This window comes from Apostichopus japonicus, chromosome 10 (genome assembly GCF_037975245.1).
Source record: "Apostichopus japonicus isolate 1M-3 chromosome 10, ASM3797524v1, whole genome shotgun sequence".
Taxonomy (NCBI): domain Eukaryota; kingdom Metazoa; phylum Echinodermata; class Holothuroidea; order Aspidochirotida; family Stichopodidae; genus Apostichopus; species Apostichopus japonicus.
In genome coordinates, this window is record NC_092570.1 from 19629116 (window position 1) to 19648768 (window position 19653).

Sequence of the window (19653 nt, forward strand, 5' to 3'; positions counted from 1 at the left end):
GCAAACCGGCATTACAATGACTGTGTATGTCATATTGCTCGCACTCATGAATGGTATACTTTTTTATAATCCAAAATGCTTCACCACTAGTTAATACATTGCCTGGCACTGTACATCACGACCTACCTAATCGCTCACAAATTGTACACAATGAAAAACAGAAAAACCCCTCAACTGTAACTATATGAATCGTTTATTTCATAATTGTCATTTGTCTTTGACCTACACTTGAAGTGATATGAACCACACCAAACGTCTAAATGAAAAACGTCCTTAGACGTTTAGCATTTTTACGGTGCTAGACTCGTATTTACATAATGCAAAGCCATTAAAGAGATTCTATGAATCTATAAACATATGATTCTATAAACATTAAGTTATGATCTGCCAAAATGTTAATGTAAAATGTTAATGAACATGAAAGTGTATCATTCTTGATGGTTACTGGCACTTTAACTTCAATTCTTGATCAATTCTCGGATTTTATTGCTTTAATAGTGGTAGCACCTTCATCAGGTTCCTTTCCAGTTCTTTTCAATCCTTTATACAGTAAAATAAACAATGGTATTACCAGTTATACATATAAAAAGTACCCAGTACATAGGTAGAAATGTAAATAGCAAATTCGTTAATGAATGAAAGAGGTCGAGAACAAAAGTTAATGTTTGTGATTGATCGGTTATGAGAAATGCACTTGTATGGATTGAAAGGGATAAAAAACTTTCTCTAATATTTGTGGTTCAACAAGTATTTCATCAATTCGTCCAAACTAGGAGCGAAGGGCTAAACCTACCTATACAAGCTCTAAGCCATGAAATCAAAGGCATACACAAATTGAACGCAAGGTCTGCCGCCTGCATCTTTTCTCAACCCCAACACGAACAAGGAAGCAAATAAGTTGTATATTTATTCCAGTTAATTTCATCAATACGATCACGTTATTATTTGTAAACAATAATGTAACTTGACCGACGTGTACGTCTTGTCATGCACAAATTTTTCAATAAAATATTCAGATTTTTTCATTATTCCAAATAGGTATTTTTATAATCAATGTAATATGTTTTAACTTCGATAATTTAAAACATTCAAATTTCGTTTATCTTCTGTTTTTCATCCACTAGCAATATTTGGAGGGCAATATTATACATTGCAACCAGTTTTAAACGTCCAGGGGACCACTTACCCACCCCCCCCCATCTGCCACCTGGATTAACGACACAGTTATATTAGGCTTTTATGTGCGTCTTGTGTTAATTCACAATGACATTGTTTTAATGTTACAAGGTATCATAAGGAATAACTTTTCCATCAGAAAGGCATATCAAACCATGGTTCTTCACAAAACTGATCCCAACCGCCTCGCTCCTCATAGAACATGTGCCTTGATCCTGTTCACAGCTGATTCTGACTAAATCGCCTTTTGAACGATAGACCATTACCTTGTAAGGTTTTCTATGTTCCCCGGCTGTACCTTCACCCCTCCACAAGATACTGAAAGCTGCAGCATCGTGAAACATACTCACAGGGTAGAAGGTTTCTTTTCCTGAGGGACTTTCTAGAGTACGTACTGCCTGTTTAGGTGAGCTACCATTGATAAGTTTTACCACTTTGCCATCAGAAAAAGCGTATGTAAACTTTTGATCGAAAAACCCTGATGCAACGTGAGGTTTTTCCTCTAACTCTAGGGTTTCCACAGGCATCAGATCTCTGTCAAGCCTGGTTATTGAGTTGGAAACCGAGTCGGTAACAAGGACACCTGCCGGCAATTGAGGACTTAAAATCACATTTATATACGTTATTTCAGACCCATCTGTCAAATCGATATCCTTAGCTGTGCACGAACAATAATAACATGTATCTTTTGGTTCCCTAACTTCAACTTGAAATATTTTGGTACCACATCCGACTAAAATGAAAATTTTCGATGGCAGCACTAGTAAGTTATTGCATACTGCAACTCTGGGTAACTTCTTACCATACCCCAGGAAATATGCAGATTCAATGACATGTGACCAATTAACATGAGATGTGTTATCACATGAAACACATGATAAGCGAATGGCGGGCTTATCTTGATGACGTTGATCAGTTACAATAACAACCTGATCTTTATTTACTCGAACCGATCCAACCACCGGTCCAACTGTTATGGAAATGTATCTTGCAGAGAGGGACTTAGGACGGAAGTGCACATTGATTTCTACGTCTTGCATGGTTTCATTGATAATTTTTGCCTTCTTAATCCCATCTGAAATTTGATCGTTGAAACTATTTATCTTTTGTAAAACTACCAAGTCAGCTTTGTTGGTTTTTGACTCGATTTTGGCTGAAATTTTCTTACTAAGTGATGAAAGATGACGTAGTTCTCTGTCAGTTTCTTTCAGGGCATTTTCCCGCGCTTTTTTCAGTTTTGACAGCTCTTTCTCAGCAGTGTCAAGTTGATGATCCATGCTTTCTCGAAACTTTTTAGTAATGGTTGTAATCTCGTTTCGGATCTCTTCACTAACCATACTTTCTTCCCTCACATATACATTTTGTTCAAACAAATCAATCATTCTATTCACTTCGTTGAGCTCATCTTCAATAAGCCGTCGATATATTTCTATCTCGTCACCAAAGTCGTCCTCGGAAAATACTTGGTGATCGTTGTGATCGAAATACGTACACTCGTAACAAACATACATGCAACAAGTGACACAGAGCAGCATATTTTTACCTTCCTTGTGTTTACAGTGTTCGAATGATGGAATGTCTGTTGAAGATTGAAATATAATGGAGATAAAATAATATATATATATATATAAATATATATATATATATATATATATATATAGGAATAAATTCTATCAACATAATCCCCTAACAGTTATGAAAAATCGTATTCCATTTGGAAGATATCACAGATTTAATGATTCTTCACACAAAGACACACAAGGCTGAAGAATAATTGATGGAGTCCAAATATGAAATCATCGAGCCATAGTGTCTTTCCATGTTCTTATGTTTTTCTTAGTTTATTACATCGTTTTATTTTCTGGAATGGAAGGTGAGTTTTGCAAATACTGCCATCTAAAATATGGAAACTGTTTACATGAACTAATGATAGCAGGTGTCAAAGTCAACACTTTTCCTTGAAAATATGAAAGGAAAAACTAAGAGAAAGTAAAAAGGTTTCATATTCAAAAGGCGCTATGGCATCAAAGATTTACAAACTGACAGCTCCCAGACACGACTTTTAAGAAAGGATATCACTGAGTCAAAACGGAGGAACATGTTTTAGCTGTTTTGTGGAATGATTCAACATAAAGATCTTTCTCATGTTAGTTACAAATGATGGTTGGTTTATGTCCTTAAGAAAAGCACACATATCGATACGTTTGTACATATCATAGAGTTAATGATTTAATGAAACTGGAACTATTGTACGAACTACAGGGGCGTCGGATCCAGGCTGTAAAAATAGAGGGGGTTGGCCTAAATTGTGTATTAAGACTGTAATGAAAGTGAGGGGAACTTAATATAATCCTTGCATGTTATTTTGGTTAAAAAATACGCAGAACCAGCCTGGATTTCTGAATAGTTTATTACGGGTTGCTGACACAAACATCATATTCATGTCCATCACCGGCGATCACAATAACCCACTGGCCATATGGCCTACTTGCATATGAGTTAAAAGTGAAATTTTAGACATGATATATAATGCATTTACATAGTAGTTAGGCTATAAATTAGGTCTACAATTAGGTTTAATGCTAAACACTATACAGTTAATATGTGCACCATATCGGCGCACGTTCTACAAAAAGTTTTAATACCGTATACGTTTACTAACGTATCGTACGGCATACTGTATATATGTTCGTGGCAATTTACTATAGATGATGTCTACCTATTGTAAGTAATTGTCTACTAATTTGTGCTCATTCCTTTTCATATATTTAAAGCCAGTCACACGCCAGTCGCCAAACAGAGATGTAACAGGGTTGATTTATCCCCCCCCCCCCCATTATAAAAATTAACTATAAAGTTAGTATAGGGCGCGCGACATAAATTTGTGACTGTATAACGCCTAAAGACGAATCTCTACGTTATCGCTCTCTCCTAATTTACAGGGTATAGGATCCTGACCACCCTGTTACAGAAACAACATAAGAAGTAATACCTTCATTGTCTTCTTCTTCTGCACTTTGTTTAGCAGGTTCTGTAACAAAACAAAGAAGTGAAACTTAAAATCTTGGCTTGATTACGTTCGTCTTACATCAGAGGAAAAGAAGGCTAACGAATAAATGCAATTCGAAAAGCAAAGAATAACTTAAAATATCTATATATTCTATGCATTCTTAAATTCAAGATTCTTAAATTGATATTATTGAGCTGATTCTCCTTGATAAAGTTAAAAGGTTCACTAGTTTTAATTAACTTAATTAATAACTGTTTCTGCTGTGATGTAGGCTAAATTACGTTTGTAGCTAATTGTAGGCCTAAGTGAACATAATTTGAATAAAACTCGGCGGAACATCGCCATTGTTAGTTCACAACACAATTTGTAATGTTTCGCTCATCTTCAACGGTCTCCAGCTTGCAGAGAGAATAAATACCATGGCCGTACACGCCACCGTGCCACTCATTAGGAGTGTAAAATATTTCTAAGCGTACATTTTGGATTAGCTTGCACCAATAATTTGTGTACCTTTCATCGGACCAAATGCGGACTATATCAGACCACCATTCTCACGAAACTAGCTCTCCGAGATATTTTCGGAATGGTTAGGTCATATACAGTAGGCCTATATCCATTTATCGTACACAATACACATTTTAGAGAGCACTGGCCAATTCACTCACCTTTCGTTATCGTCGTTTGGTAAGTTGTCACTATTTCAGCCAATTTCTTCATTTTGAGCTTCCCTAAGCAATTCAGCAACGGTTCAACGTTAGATTCAGAGATGATGTTTTTCTCCTCTAGCTTCAAAATGAATTTTACGTCATCTTTAACGTTTTCACTTTCAATGAAACTTCGCTCCACTTGAAAGTAAAGTAGTATTTTTCTTCTGACATCTATAGTAGCATGGTTATACAGCTTGAAAAGGAGTCCCTTGTATTCTGAGGTTGACTGTTGGTCAAAGCAATAAACAACAGCACTAATGATTAAATGGAGTGATAAGCACTGTGTCAACGTGAAAATTGGTTCATATGTCGTTAAAATGGCTCGAAACTTTCGAGCCAAACATAGGCTATGTGGGGCATACAGAACCTTACATGGGGCTCGATAATTTTATTATTGTTACAAGTAACCGACATTTTAGAAATCTTCAGGTGACATGGTTATAACATACATGATTCTGATCGGTTTCCAGTTACGGTCCTTTCAAACGATGACCAACAACTGGTTGTAAAACCTCTAGATCTTCCCCTCCCTTCCCCTACCCCCAACTAAAAAACAACTAATGTGCACGAATGCGGCATTCATATGTGCTTAAAACATGCTTAACACAAGTTTCGGTGCAAACTGTTTGGATTTGTAACTCTAACGTGCTGTAACCTGGACTACATTTGTTATAAGTTGGCTTAGAAAAGGTTCGGTGAAATGTTTTCTCGTACTCTCATATGTGTCTATCGTGCATTTCCCTTCAAAGAATATGTTGGTGCGTCTATAAACTTAGTCCAAAACCCTTGTCAACTTCAAGTAAATAATGCAGAAAAGCTGTTTCATATGATACATATATATACTGAGTGTAACACATTAGCCTATTAAACAGAACGTTCTTACAACGGTACGGTACCTTACCGTTAATTCGTGTGGCAAAGCCGCCATGATGATCAGTGAACGTCATTCCACCAACTTGGTTTCATTCACTCTGTGGATTTCTGTCCATCTGCGACAGTTTTGTTACTTCCAATAAGACGAAAAAGTTATGCTTTCTTCACTGTATGTACTCTGTGTTGCTGTTTACCCTTAAAATAAATAACAAAACATTTTTTCTTGGCAAACGGCTTTCAAACAAGCAAATTAAGACTACACGATTTCTATACAGCAATCAGAACCGAGACTAGGGGTGGGTGGCGCTCTATCAACTCAATGTGGTGACTGCTTCCTTGTTGACGCATGCATGCTTGTCGTGGTTAAAGAATTTCTATGGCAGTTCATCATTGGTAGTTCACCAATGCAGACGGTCACGAAGACTAACCGAATGTAGTGTACACGGAAAATAACAGCTAGTACGAAGTATGTCATATGAAGAAATTTTCTGGAACCGATTGTAATCCACTGGCCAGGAAGAAGCTTGAAGTAGCCTAAAAGAGAACAATTTGGAACAAGAAGCTCGGTACACGCACACGATGGAAGAAGGGGCAGACAAAAGAACGGTATGGAACCCTTTTTTTTTATATAATTAGTACTACATTTTCCCACTGTATCGGTCTTTCGTCTATTACATTGCTCGTCTATTAAATATCAAGTCGGGCAGAGCATCCGGTTATGAATACGTTATACGCTACAGTCAGAACTTTGGTCAAAATTTTCGAAAATCTGCATTACAGAGTCGTGGAGTTGGCATTTCAAAACAGGAATGTGGGTAGTGAATTATAACTAATTGATTTGGGAATTAGTTTATTAGTATTTCCAATGATTCCGACGTAGGATCTGTTTGATACTTTTCAACGACTTAATATACTCTTTTTAGCGAAAATGTGTTTTAAACTGTCTTTATTTCTTTACTGGGTAGAATCAAGTCTTCCTATATGTTAATTGAGCCTAGGTCATAATGCGTAGAAATGAGATATAGGTCTACTGTGCTACATTCAGCAATTATAGAAGAAGGAGCTAGCAGCACATTATAACCGAGACCCATGCATTAATGCCGCTCCTGTGCGAGGTTAATAATATATTCATTATTTTTATTTACCGGAAAACTTTCAGTTTAAAGGATATATCAGGAGACATTAGTTACATTGTTTTTCTTAAACATTGTTTATGAAATACCTTTCCCTAATTATGCAACTTTTCTTCGTAAATAAATTAATTAAGGATACGTGTTAATTTCCTCACTCAATGAACCATTAAATTGTTCCTCAATTTTAATGCTTCCTCTGCCGTTTTGCGTAAAGACAAGTATTTATTTTGCAGCATTATGTGAAACATCCACATTCATGTAATTAAATGTGTATCAATTGCATTGCTGTTTTCCAACAGGCGAATGACGAATACAATGCTTTCACCGTGATGCTTTACAAGGAAGTCACAATAGACGAGAGAAAGAAAATTTTAATGACTTGTGAGGTGGAGCGAAAATTTATTGAAAGCAACGACATTGCTGATGACACCAAATTTATTTTGAAGTTGGAAGAAAAGAACATTATCTCTGAATCTAACGTGGGACCTTTATTGAAATGCGTAGAGGCACTTGACCTGAACAGATTGGCCGGCATAGTCAGATCTTACCAATCGAAAATCACAACCGGTGAGTAGTGTGCCATTATTTTTAAAAGTATTCCGATATTGTAATATGATCAATTACTCCTCATAGAATATACCACAGACGAAAACTCACTGCAAGTAAAAGGACACGTCAGTGTTTCGTTTATTTCGTTTCGTTTATTTATTTGTTTTTCCCCACAACATAGACATTATTTGTAGCGAATACAGAGAGTTATGGAATGTGGAAGGAAGTGTATCAAGAAACACCCTTTGGGCTTATCTAGTGATACACTCCCTGTACATAGAGTACAAAAATAACTTACAAAAAAGAATTAAGAAAAGAACTAAAAAAGAAAGAAAAGAAGAACAGGAAGAAAAAGAAACAGTAAAGAAAGTGTTAAAGTAAATCAATCATTCTAGGGCGACGAAGGCAAACCAGTGTGGCATATCGCATGTTGTTCACTCTTATAGAAATATGCTGTAACCTACGCTATCCGTAGTCCGAATTTTGTATCGTAAAGTAAAATTTAAATCTAGCAGCTATTGTCATTGGTGTAGGTGGAAACATTGATGAAAAATAGACCTTTAGGCTATTGCTATAGTTTTCGAGTCACTGAATATCGAGCCGAGTCGTGTCACAAGGCTGTCGAGTATCGAAACAAGCTTAACGTTCATGTCTAGTCGTTCGAGCCTTTTAGTTGCATTGTTCGAGTCAAGTAAAGTCTGTCTGAGCCTGTCTAATATTAAACCTATCAATATTACTAACCAATCGATATAACCATATTACTTATAGTAGTAACTGTTATGGTTTGCATGGAACAATATGGAACAATAAGACGATAAGAGTATGATGTTATGTAATTCAACGGATATATTGATGGATCAACGGTAACGGTAAGTAACAACTAAAACAATAAACCTACACCAACCCAAGCGTTTTATTCCTGGTTCAGGCCCGTCCAACATGTAACATTAATAACATCAGGCTCGTACGTAAACACTAACATAACAGTAACCTACTTGTTCATTGCGACGTCATCACTAACTAAGGTAGGCTATGTGGAACTGTCGGACATAATTTCCGTATAAATATATATGCTCTCAGACTTAGAATTTTAGCCACATGCTGAAAGATGGGAGTACATAAAAGAAAAAAAATTGTAAATTCAAATTCCTCTGTTACTTTCCTTGATCTGATTAATACTAAAGCAACATGTGTCTATACTGGCAGAAATGTGTCATTGCTTTTCCTGCTAGTAAATGGCGAAATCCACTCGCATTTAGCCTGTAAACAGTTTAAAATTTTAGTATATATCTTCAGTCTATGTTTTAAACGTTTACATATTTTAAGAAGTAGTTGTAGTTTCATAATTTTAATTACATTCCGGGGCATACTTTCTGTATACAATCATCAATTATTAGCGTATTGAACGAGACAATTTAGTCCGTGTTAATAAAAAAAATAATGCCTACTCGGACTTAATGTGAAAATCTGCAAAGAGTTACTTGAGGTCTGGCGGAGACAGAAAGTTGACACTGAAGCAATGCTTGCTGCATATGCTGCCATTTCTAAGCGTTGAGTTTAAAATATAGAAACAGCAGACTGCAAGAACTTTGTTGAAAGGCAGTGTAAGAACGATTTATTAAGGTTAATATACCAGTCATTATTATAATATGTACAACGTCTTCATAATTAGTTCGATCAAAATTTCTTAGAATTTCGATGTAATCATGCACTGACACGCAGTTGCTGATTTTTCTTTCAGAATCCACTAACGAAGTTGCGGAGGAAAAAGGTAATGGAGGTACTGTATTTCATATTTGGTTTCATTTTGTGTTACTTTATGGCTGTTCATATGAACCAAGGTTTTTTCAAGTAACAATGAAATTGTCTAATACTTAAAAAGAAAATTAGTGATGTGGAATGAACGAAATTGAACCAAAAGATACTTTCAAATAAAAAAAGGGGAGAGGGGAAGTATGAAGGTAACAAGGTAATCGTTGGGTACGATTCATAAAGAGAAATTTTAATCATTAAGAACCACTGGAATAGTTCGATAACCTGTCACGTATTCGAAGCCTATCTTTCATATTTCTGTAAATGTTCAGTTATGGTTACACGGAATGGTAATGTGACGTCAGAGGGCCTACAGAATAATGCCCTAAAACCCACTACCCACATATCGTGATACACAGCGACAATTGATATGCAACTGCTGTAAAGGACAGGCTATGTGCAAGCCATGTGACGGTGATAAGATAACCAACTAACGTTTTCTACAAAATGAGCTTGGAATGAAAGACTAAAATAATCAAATTAAGGTACTGATACCAGGGAGTTGTTATGGAACATAACAACTCCCTGCTGATACTAGCTCATATATGTCGTTACTAAGTCGGCACATGTACGCTTAAAAATGTATTTGCCTCCTATCACAATTCAGTATACTCTTCTAATGCTCTTTTTTTTTATAACTGTATAACGTATTATGACAACATATAGAATCGTGTTTACAACTTGTTTCAACTTTGCAAACTTTATTGAACACGGTTTTAATAACCTCTTGAAACCGAATGTTTCCCTTTCCGATGTGAAAGCATCATGACGTAACGTTACCACCGCGTTTCAATGATACATATAATAACAGCATTTGTTCAATTAATTTCTTTCAATGTATTTACAATGACGTTTCAGAAACTTTTCATATCTCAGCTCGGCTTCTACGGGACTATCGCTGATTAATTGTTGAATCTTCTCCCAATTTAATGAGCTCTCCTTTAGTTCTTTAGCCACAGAGATTCCAATAATATAAATTCACCAAAAAATCTTCCTTATCTTCCCCTTACACCAGTCCACCATGAGTGATTTTCAAAGGGATTTTAAGACAAAATGCCATTTTCCACCAGATTCAAATGAGTGAAATTACTAGCTTTTACGCGCTCTTTTTTACATTTTGTCGCAAACCGTAGTTCTTTTTAGATACAATTACAACGAATGGTATTCGGAATACAGTAACACCCTTTCGCATTTTCAAAATTACTTATTACGTTAATCACCAGTTGAATGTTATGGAATTTCCATGGAAGTCTGGCTAAAGAGATGCGCAATTTAACAATCTCTGTTAGCAAATTTAGGTTAGTTTATAGTGAGAGGTGTCTTTAAAATGAAAAATCAAACGGCTTCCCTCCAAAGTAAGAAACACAAAAACACCTAAATCAACTTCTGTATGTCTGTGTGTTCTTTGTGATTCAAACCCTGCACATCTTCAACAGAACGTCAAAGTTGTGGGCATCTGGATGAAGAGAGTCAACTACTCTGCGTCACTTGCTGCACGTATGTTTGCTACGAATGTGCATTTGTCAACCACAAGGACCACGAAGTTTTTTCAGAAGAAGAGTTTGGCAACGAGATAGAGATTTATCAACGGCTTGTTGAAGATGAGCTGCAAGAGGTTAATCGAATGATTGACTCACTCGAACAAGACTTAAATACAGGAGAAGCAACTGTTAGTGATAAGGAAATACAAAGAGAAGTTGCCACAATTGTTCAAACGTTTAACACAGGAATGGAACGTCAACTTGAACTGTCTGAAATGAAACTGTCTAAAATGAAAAATAACCGAAAAAGAACCGAGGAGAAAACCGAAAGAGAATTGAGTCAACTTCGGTTACTCAGTGACAGCATTCTTAAACATACTGAGTCAAAAAGCGATAGCCCCGATTTAGTATTTCTGCAGAAAATAAATGGTTTCAAACATGATGTCTCTGAGGGCATTAAGAAAGCGGAACGCATCAGCGAAAATTTGAAGGATATTGAAATTTGCGTGCGTTTTTGCCCCTATTCTCTTTCTGCTAGATTTGTTTCCATAACAGTTGGTCCGGTGGTAGGATCGGTTCGAATAAATAAAGATCAGGTTGTGATTGTAACTGATCAACGTCATTTTGATCAGCCCGCCATTCGCTTATCATGTGTTTCATGTGATAACACATCTCATGTATATTGGTCACATGTCATTGAATCTGAATATTTCCTGGGGTATGGTAAGAAGTTACCCAGAGTTGCATTATGTAATACATTGTTCATATCTTCATCGCAGATTTCCATCTTAATAGGATGTGGGAACAAAATATTTCAAGTGAACATTTTGGAACCAAAAGATACATGCTACTTTCAGTCCTTTACAGTAAAAGATTTCTGTGTGCCAGAGGATTCGATAATTTCATGTATCAGTATTATAAGGTCTCAATCACCAGGCAATGTTGGCCTAATTGTAATCGATTCTGTGTCACACTCAATTTATAAACTAGACAAAGATATGAAGCTTCTGGAAACCATGGAATTGAACGAGAAGCCTCACTTTGCAACAGGCTATTTTGATAAGAAGTTTGTGTATGCTTACTCTGATGGCAAGTCGGTAAAGCTTGTCAATGGGAACTCACCGAAATATGTTATCCGAACTCTAGAAAATCCAACAAAGGGTGACAAATTGTTTTACCCCGCTGACATGCTTCACGATGCTGCTGCTTTCAGTATCTTGTGGAAGAGCAAAGGCATTGAAGGGCAAAATGAGAAATCCTGCAAAGTTATGGTTTATCGCTCGAACGGTGATTTAGTCAGAATAAGTCATGAAAACACATATTGCACGAGTAACGAAGCCATCGGCATAGGGTTTGTGAAGAATCATGGATTGCTCTGTCTTGCTAACGGGAAAGTCAAACTGTACGACACACTGTAACTTTGACATAAAGTCAACTTAAAAGGTACAAAGAAGAAGAAGAAGAAGAAGAAAAAATCCCGGCATCATAACAAAGCTAGTCAATAAAGGCAGAAATAAAAGAAAACATAAAAAGGAATTTACTCAAATTGCGGCAGAAAAGCCACGTTGCCAATTCTGACTTGGCACAGATTAAGAAGGTTACCATAAGCTAGGGTGCAGCAATGTAATGATTTAATATACGGTTTTAATTATCTAATTGTGGACAATCACACATGTCTGGAAAGGTATGTGAGGAAAAGGCTGCATTTCACAATCCCAGATTTTCATCTATGACGCACCAAAGATATTTACTGGTGTAATCATATTGAAAAATGGAAGCTAGTAAAAACATGTAACTTTATCTATAATTTAGCAGACTGGTTGGAAAATATTCAGTGAACACAATGTGGTGTGCTAAACTACCAGATACTTGTCTTTCGAAACCAATTTCATGATGCTTCAAATGCCCATCCTTTTGTTATATATATTTTTTTCAATTTAAGCAGTCGTATGTTACCACCCAACCCTCGCTTCCGTCGTTTCTAACGTCAAAGCTAAAAGTAATTGGATGTATACCTTTTAGCAGAATTCAATATAGTTAAAGCCAGATCGACAATGGTGTATACACCAAAAATATCCCTTTTTTACTCAATCATTCGCAAAATCACACTTGCTGTGAACATCTGTATATAATGTGGAAAAGAAGCGAATCCTTGCTCACATGCAAATCAATGATTTACTTAGACACAGACGATACCATATTACATCATATCAAAGTAATTTTTCTTTCTTACATTCTGAAACGCACGTATATTTTGAGAAGTACTGCCATGCAAAGTCCATCAATCTAAAATCGTTCTGTTGGACAACAAAAGTGGTTATAACCATGCACTCTGTCAATTAGAATGAAGTTTGGTACCACATGTGTGTCATTAGCAACAAGAATTTGAATCTTAGAGGGAGCATTTTTTGGGGGGATAAATAGCGTGATAGACTGTCACTTACGATGCCCTCATTGGAAACTCTACATTCCTCTGCTATTGGATATACCCGTTTCCATTTTCAAAGATACATACGATGTAGAAATAGCAAGGGATCGAACACACCTACGACACTGATGTCATTTTCTTCCCATACCTGAATATGGACCGGTATATTAAACTATAACTGGCTGACCTCTCTTGTGTACATTGTTGACATTTAAGTTCAAAGATAATATCGCGGACACGTTTGCAAATTATTCGAAACTATATTTCAATTGGGATGTAGCAGAATATGATGTGTTTCCTATCAGTAGTTTAATTGAAATTGTCAGTACACATCGAAGAAGCTATGGATTTGAAAGAGAAAAGTAATACTGCATTTTAATGTTTAAAAGTAGGTTACTAATACGGTATGACTTAATTAAATTTGTGAATGAAAACCCTGCAAATCTTCAACAGAAATTACACCACGAGAAGGTTGTGGGCACGCAGATGATGAGGGTAAGCTTCTCTGTGTCACATGCGGCATTTCTGTTTGCTACGAATGTGCCTTCACTGGCCATGAGGACCACGAAGTGCTTTCGGAAGAAGAGTTTGACGATAACATCAAGAAATCTCGGCTTCTTCTTGACGATGGCGTGAAAGAAGTATACCGAATGATTGAGTCATTTGAGCAAGAGTTGATTGAACGAGAGAAAAGAAGTAGTATTGACGAAATGAAAAGTGACATCGCTATCATTGCAATGAAGTTTCAAGACTCCATTGAGAGTCAATTTGAAAATACAAAGGTAAAACTGTCAAATCTTAGGAAAGCTCGAGAAGAATCCTTAACAAAAACTAAAACTGATTTAAAACATCTTTCTTTACTCATCACTCAAATTGAAGAAAGCACTGAATCAAAAAGCAACATTCCTGATCTAAACTTTTTGCAAAAAATAAACCAGTTTGAAGAGCAAATCTCAGGAGGCCTTAAAAGAGCGGAGAACATCTCGGAAAATTTGAAAGACGTAGACATTAATGTTCGGTTTTGCCCTTCATCCCTATCTGCAAGATTTGTTAATATAACAGTCGGTCCGATCATAGGGTCAATTCGCATAAATGAAAACCAAGCAGTGATTGTAACCGACCAACGTCATTTTGATCAGCCCGCCATACGTTTGTCATGTGTGTCATGTGATAACACAGCTCACGTGGATTGGTCACATGTCATAGAATCTGAATACTTCCTGGGATTTGGTAAGAAATTACCCCAAATTGCATTATGTAATATCATGCTCATTTTACCGTCGAAGATTTGCATTTTAATCGGATGCGGGAACCAGATTTTTCAAGTTGAAATTTTGGAACCAAAAGATGCATGTTTTTATGATTCGTTTACAGTCAGAGATATAAAGTTGCCAGAGGGTTCTCAAATAGCATGTTTGAGTGTAATTTTGAGTCGCCTGCTGCCTGCAGGTGTCGTTGTAACCGATTCGATATCCCAATCAATTGCCAGATTTGACAGAGATCTGGTGCATGTTGAGACCATAGAGTTAGAGGAAAAACCTCACATTGCAACTGCGATTCACCATGATACGTTGACGTATGCCTACTCCAACGGTAGAGTTGTTAAGATTATCGATGGCACTTCACCAAATCATATAATCCGAACTCTTGAAAATCCACAACACGACCAGTTACTGTATCCTGCCGATATGTTTCACGATTTCACCGATTTCATTATTTTATGGAAAAGTAAGGGTAGTGTCGAAGAAAAAGAAAAACTATATAAAATAATGGCATACAGAGAGAACGGTGCTTCGGCCAGACTAAGTTGTGAAGGTACCTATTCCACGCGTAACGAGGCTATTGGGATTAGCTTCGTAAAGAATCATGGACTTTTGTGCCTTTCTAACGGGAAATTTGTACTTTACGATACCCTATAAATGCTCTTAATTATCACCATGCATAGGTAGGGTAGAGTTTAATAAAAAAGAAAAGGCTCTGCATGCATAGTGTTTACAAACAACGATGCCATCTTATAGATTTGTTTTAATATCTTATCTAAGCAGTGTACATATTCACTTTAAAGAAAAGAAAGTATTGAACCAGGAATAGAGACGCAAGAATAAACATAACCGACGTTGCGCTTCTAAAAAAAAACAACAACTACTCTCTAGGCTTCTTTGCATCTCCGGATAGGATCACAAAATCGAAAGTGTATATAGGCTATTTCTTTGGGGAACTTAAAGGGATAGTATTAATAGCCAGCGCCAATCGACACCACCCGACCCCCTCATCAGTCAACGTCCTCGGGTGTGAGAGGTATACTGTTTCATGCCCCAACACGGTGTCAACGACAAGGGGGCAATTAACCTATATCATATACGCCTACGTTTCACTCAAAGAACTTTGCAGTCAAGATGTTTCCTCGTGTAATTCTCATTCTGTATAATTCTCTCCAATTGTTTGACAACCTTACTGTGAAAGAACACACTACATTCTTTTCGTTATCACATTTCCTTTTACTTTTGTAAGAATATTTCTTTTAAATATGTACATATGCGAATTAACATGAAGTGCGACATATTTTAAGAATCGATGAAGTAAAGTTACTATTATTTTGGTTCTGAAGGTTAAGCACTTCTATACTAAGATGCACCTCAAATGATTCACTGGATACCGCAAAGTTAAGGAGTTTGAAGAAAGTGTAGACATATCAAAGGCTTCACTGTAAGATTCAATTATTAGAATGGTATCACAATATGGATTTACAAATCCTTCATATAACAGTATGTGTACTCAATGTTAGTCATACGCTATGTTGGAAATCATGTGGAAGATATTCTTAACCTAGTTTGTACTGTAATTATTGTAAATATTCATTATTTCATATATATATATATATATATATATATATATATATATATATATATATATATATATATATATATATATATACACATATATATGAGTAGGTATGAGTGTCATACTGAGACAAGTAGATTTTATGTCAACTAGATTGTATATTGGTGACTTGTGATTTTTACAAATGTTTCTTCATTATGTTATCCATGTGAGTACTCATTATTATATCAGATATTGCTTAATTAAAATGTACATGACACTTTTTTTCCACCTCATGTACTACAGTATCTACTGATTGTTATTCAACACTGTATGGTGTTCGGATGGCACTATGTAGGTAAATTTGTTAATTGATCACTAGACATTTCTTAATTTTATTTTAGAGACCATAAAATTAATTCCATACGTTGCGTTTTGTTTGTCGTTCTAATCTTCCATGTGGATATTTTTTATGTAGTAGGTTTGTTATTTACTCAAGACATTATTGTGTAATCATGAGCTGCTATTGGAGCTCGCAACATGAATTTTGCTAAAGTGTATATATTCCTAAGTGAGCCAAACTATCAGTTAAAAATAGGGATCCGTCATTAACAATACAATACCTGAATTACAACACTGAGATATTGCAAAAAATCATTACATAGACTCGTGTTACTGCTGATCCAAAAAGTTATCATATCTTACCCACTTAATCATTAAGTTCCTCTATAAATGAAACGTCGGTTTTAGCATCCATATCATTTCTTTTACTGGATTGTGGTAAGATCTCTCTCTCTCTCTCTTCATTGGATATTGTCGAAGTATGTTTTCTCAGTAAACAACCAATCTTATTGTGATATAAATGTGTAGAGGTGACAAACGTCTGTATTCTATTTTGATATGAGATGATATGGTTCATAGCTTTTATTTGAGTGTGAGATAATACAAGTTTATCAGTAAGAAAATTATGTGAGAGAGATGTAAAGAGTAGTTCAGTAGAAATTTATGTTGCAAACATTGGTGAAGAAAAAAAATCTCTGAATAATTTAGAACCAAACAAACTGTTCAAGAACTGTACAGAGATTATCACAACGAATCTAACTAATCATTGTGCGTTAACCGGAAGAGCTGGAAATTATGAAAGCAAAATTAGTGTCAACGTCGAGTTTTCTCAACATATTTTTGCCTCAGTTGAAACAACAGCCCATGTACATGTCTTTATAGGTGTTCTTGATATATTTTTGCCCTTTTTCAGTTACATTTTCGTTTCCAATATTAGAGTAATTATCGTAATCATCAAACCGTTGGAAAACTTGATCTGAAGTGAGAGGAACAGACATATGCGTGTTGTATTTAATTTGGCTTTATGAAATAGTATTACATGTTTTGATTGGAATTAATTGCAGTTAATATATTTGGCTAGAAAATGAACTCGACACAGTATTCATTCATGTTCGGTCGTTTTCGTGTCTCTTACCGGTATTTCTCAATTGATCTTTTGCTCAACTAAACATAAACTTTTCCCCTTCCACACGCCCCCGCCCCCCCCCTCAGTGGGCCCCCAACCAGATGTGGTACTTATCGAAAGTATAGAGCTACGCAAATCGTTTGTATTAGAAACAGCTTCCAATGCAATGCATTAATGTGAAAAATTGTCAAATGATAGCATTTTGAGTCTACGTCATTTTACTTGTAGAAAAATTCCCAAAGAGGAGAGGGCACACCCACCCTTATATACTACTCCCCCGTACTAGTGTTATATCCCACCAAACACATTTTTTTGACCCCTAGTTGCCCCCAGATTGCCACGGCTGGTGCCGCCACAGGTGTCAACTATTAAAGTACATTGACTATACACATTGACTAAAACTTTTGATTACAAAATAATATAGACTGGGGATGTGCAAAGTACATATTGTAAATATTGTGACTTTTGACTTGTGCCTAGAAATTATGTTGTATTTCTTCAGTTCATGTATTTCAACAACAAAAAGGAATGAATTAAGTGTACCTCTAAAGAAATTGTTGGAGCTTTGGTCTTAAATTATCACGTGCATATCTCCAGGGTCTATACTCAGAATATACCTCCAAACACTTCTAGGTTGTTTTTCGACCGTAACCTAGTTAAGTTGTTAAAAGTATGACGTCACAAAGTTCAATTTGGTCAGCACATCGATTGAAAACCAGTTGTATCTTTGTTTTAATAAAGCAAATGTTACTACTGATCAGATTGGTAACACGAAGGCTGTGCAAAAAATAAAAACAATGGCTGACACAAACAATATCAAGTCGAACAATGCACAACACAAGTTCATCCGTTCTCGGTATGCTGGCTACATTTTGTCAACGATGGTTCTGTCCGAATGAATATCCAGCTTCATAAAACTTAATAATGGATCATAATAGTTTGGTCAGAATTATTTCTCAATATACTTGTTTCTCCGCAAAGTGGCACGTATCAGGAAGTTTCTACTATCGTCGTCGTCAACACCACTACCACCATCATAATCATCATCACCAACGACAGTAAAACTGGTTTAAGGAGTTAAAGCGATATCGTATCTGCGTTATATGAGTAACACAGACATTTAACATTTGAATATCCCTAAAACCAAAATTTGCTTTGTAGGACGACTATCGACAAATATTAAATACTCAATCAATAATCAATCAATAACATCATCAATAACAAGAAGCTAGCTATATTGCTAGTTCGTAATTTAATGTTATAATAGCTGCAACAAAAACGTTGTGACCGCATAGTCCTTTTCAAAGCAAATATTAACATTTAGCCTAGACCAACCATGTTCCATACAGCAGGTGTATGTTTTGCAGCATACTTGTTCAATATATCTATTAGCTACTTTCTGACATCTATCACTTCTCACTGATACAGATATTCTTATCGGGAGACCGACGCTTTGGTAACGTGGATAGAAGCGAAGTACTGTCATGGAACGCAACCAGATATATGATAAATAACTAAAACAGATAAATGAAAAGCTAATGAAATAAATAAACGAATAAATGAAAACAACTGTTATAGACTGGAAAATACGGAATGGGTGTGCATGTGAGCCAAAACATGGGTGCCATCCAAAGCTATGAATTATGGAACATGAGCCTTCTCTGAGCATGATTACAGGTAGTTATATAGACAAAATGACGATTAGATTACGTTTATGGGCTCCAATTATATATAATATCTAGTCCGAGACACTCATATTAGTCTTTATGTGGACTCGAGTCCCACAGCCCTGACATACATACATACGTACATACATACATACACACATACATACACACATACATACATACATACATACATACATACATACATACATACATACATACATACATACATTTTTCTCTTTACTTGAATCTCTGGTAAGATCACGAAGCCTATGTAAAACGTAAATGCTCGTTGAGAAATTCTAGTTCTATTACTATATAACACGGGCCATTAGTTAGATACTTACTATGACCTTGTCACGATATGTATTGTATCTACCGCGTATTTTTGGTTCAAGGAATTTCCCATGACAGCTACCTATTGCGAAATAAACCCTTATTTGGTAACGTAGTGAAGCCATACAAAAAGTGATTCTCAATGAATTATTGCTACACTTTATTGCCGTTACCCGACATTAAAGACTTTCTCATG

The 19653-nt window shown here is 36.0% G+C and overlaps 2 protein-coding genes across 5 annotated transcripts; one reads left to right on the top strand and one right to left on the bottom strand.

The window, feature by feature from the left end:
* Window positions 1–172: 172 nt before the first annotated feature.
* Window positions 173–6052, bottom strand: LOC139974782 (uncharacterized). The gene is made up of 4 exons (XM_071982200.1): window positions 5795–6052; window positions 4852–5119; window positions 4169–4207; window positions 173–2755 (listed from the first exon to the last, which is right to left on the bottom strand). Exons 1-4 carry the CDS (start codon window positions 5819–5821, stop codon window positions 1281–1283), a joined length of 1809 nt encoding a protein of 602 aa, XP_071838301.1. The 5' UTR covers window positions 5822–6052; the 3' UTR covers window positions 173–1280.
* A 97-nt stretch (window positions 6053–6149) lies between these two features.
* LOC139974783 (uncharacterized) lies at window positions 6150–17420 on the top strand. Of its 4 annotated transcripts, none has more exons than XM_071982203.1 (4): window positions 6150–6372; window positions 7199–7466; window positions 9190–9228; window positions 10697–13625. In XM_071982203.1, the coding sequence occupies exons 1-4, from the start codon at window positions 6346–6348 to the stop codon at window positions 12157–12159; spliced, it is 1797 nt and encodes a 598-aa protein (XP_071838304.1). In that variant the 5' UTR covers window positions 6150–6345; the 3' UTR covers window positions 12160–13625. The 4 variants fall into 4 exon arrangements, with proteins under 4 accessions (XP_071838304.1, XP_071838306.1, XP_071838303.1 ...); XM_071982205.1 differs by having other exon boundaries at window positions 9190–9219; XM_071982202.1 differs by having other exon boundaries at window positions 6158–6372; window positions 13623–17420.
* Window positions 17421–19653: the final 2233 nt, after the last annotated feature.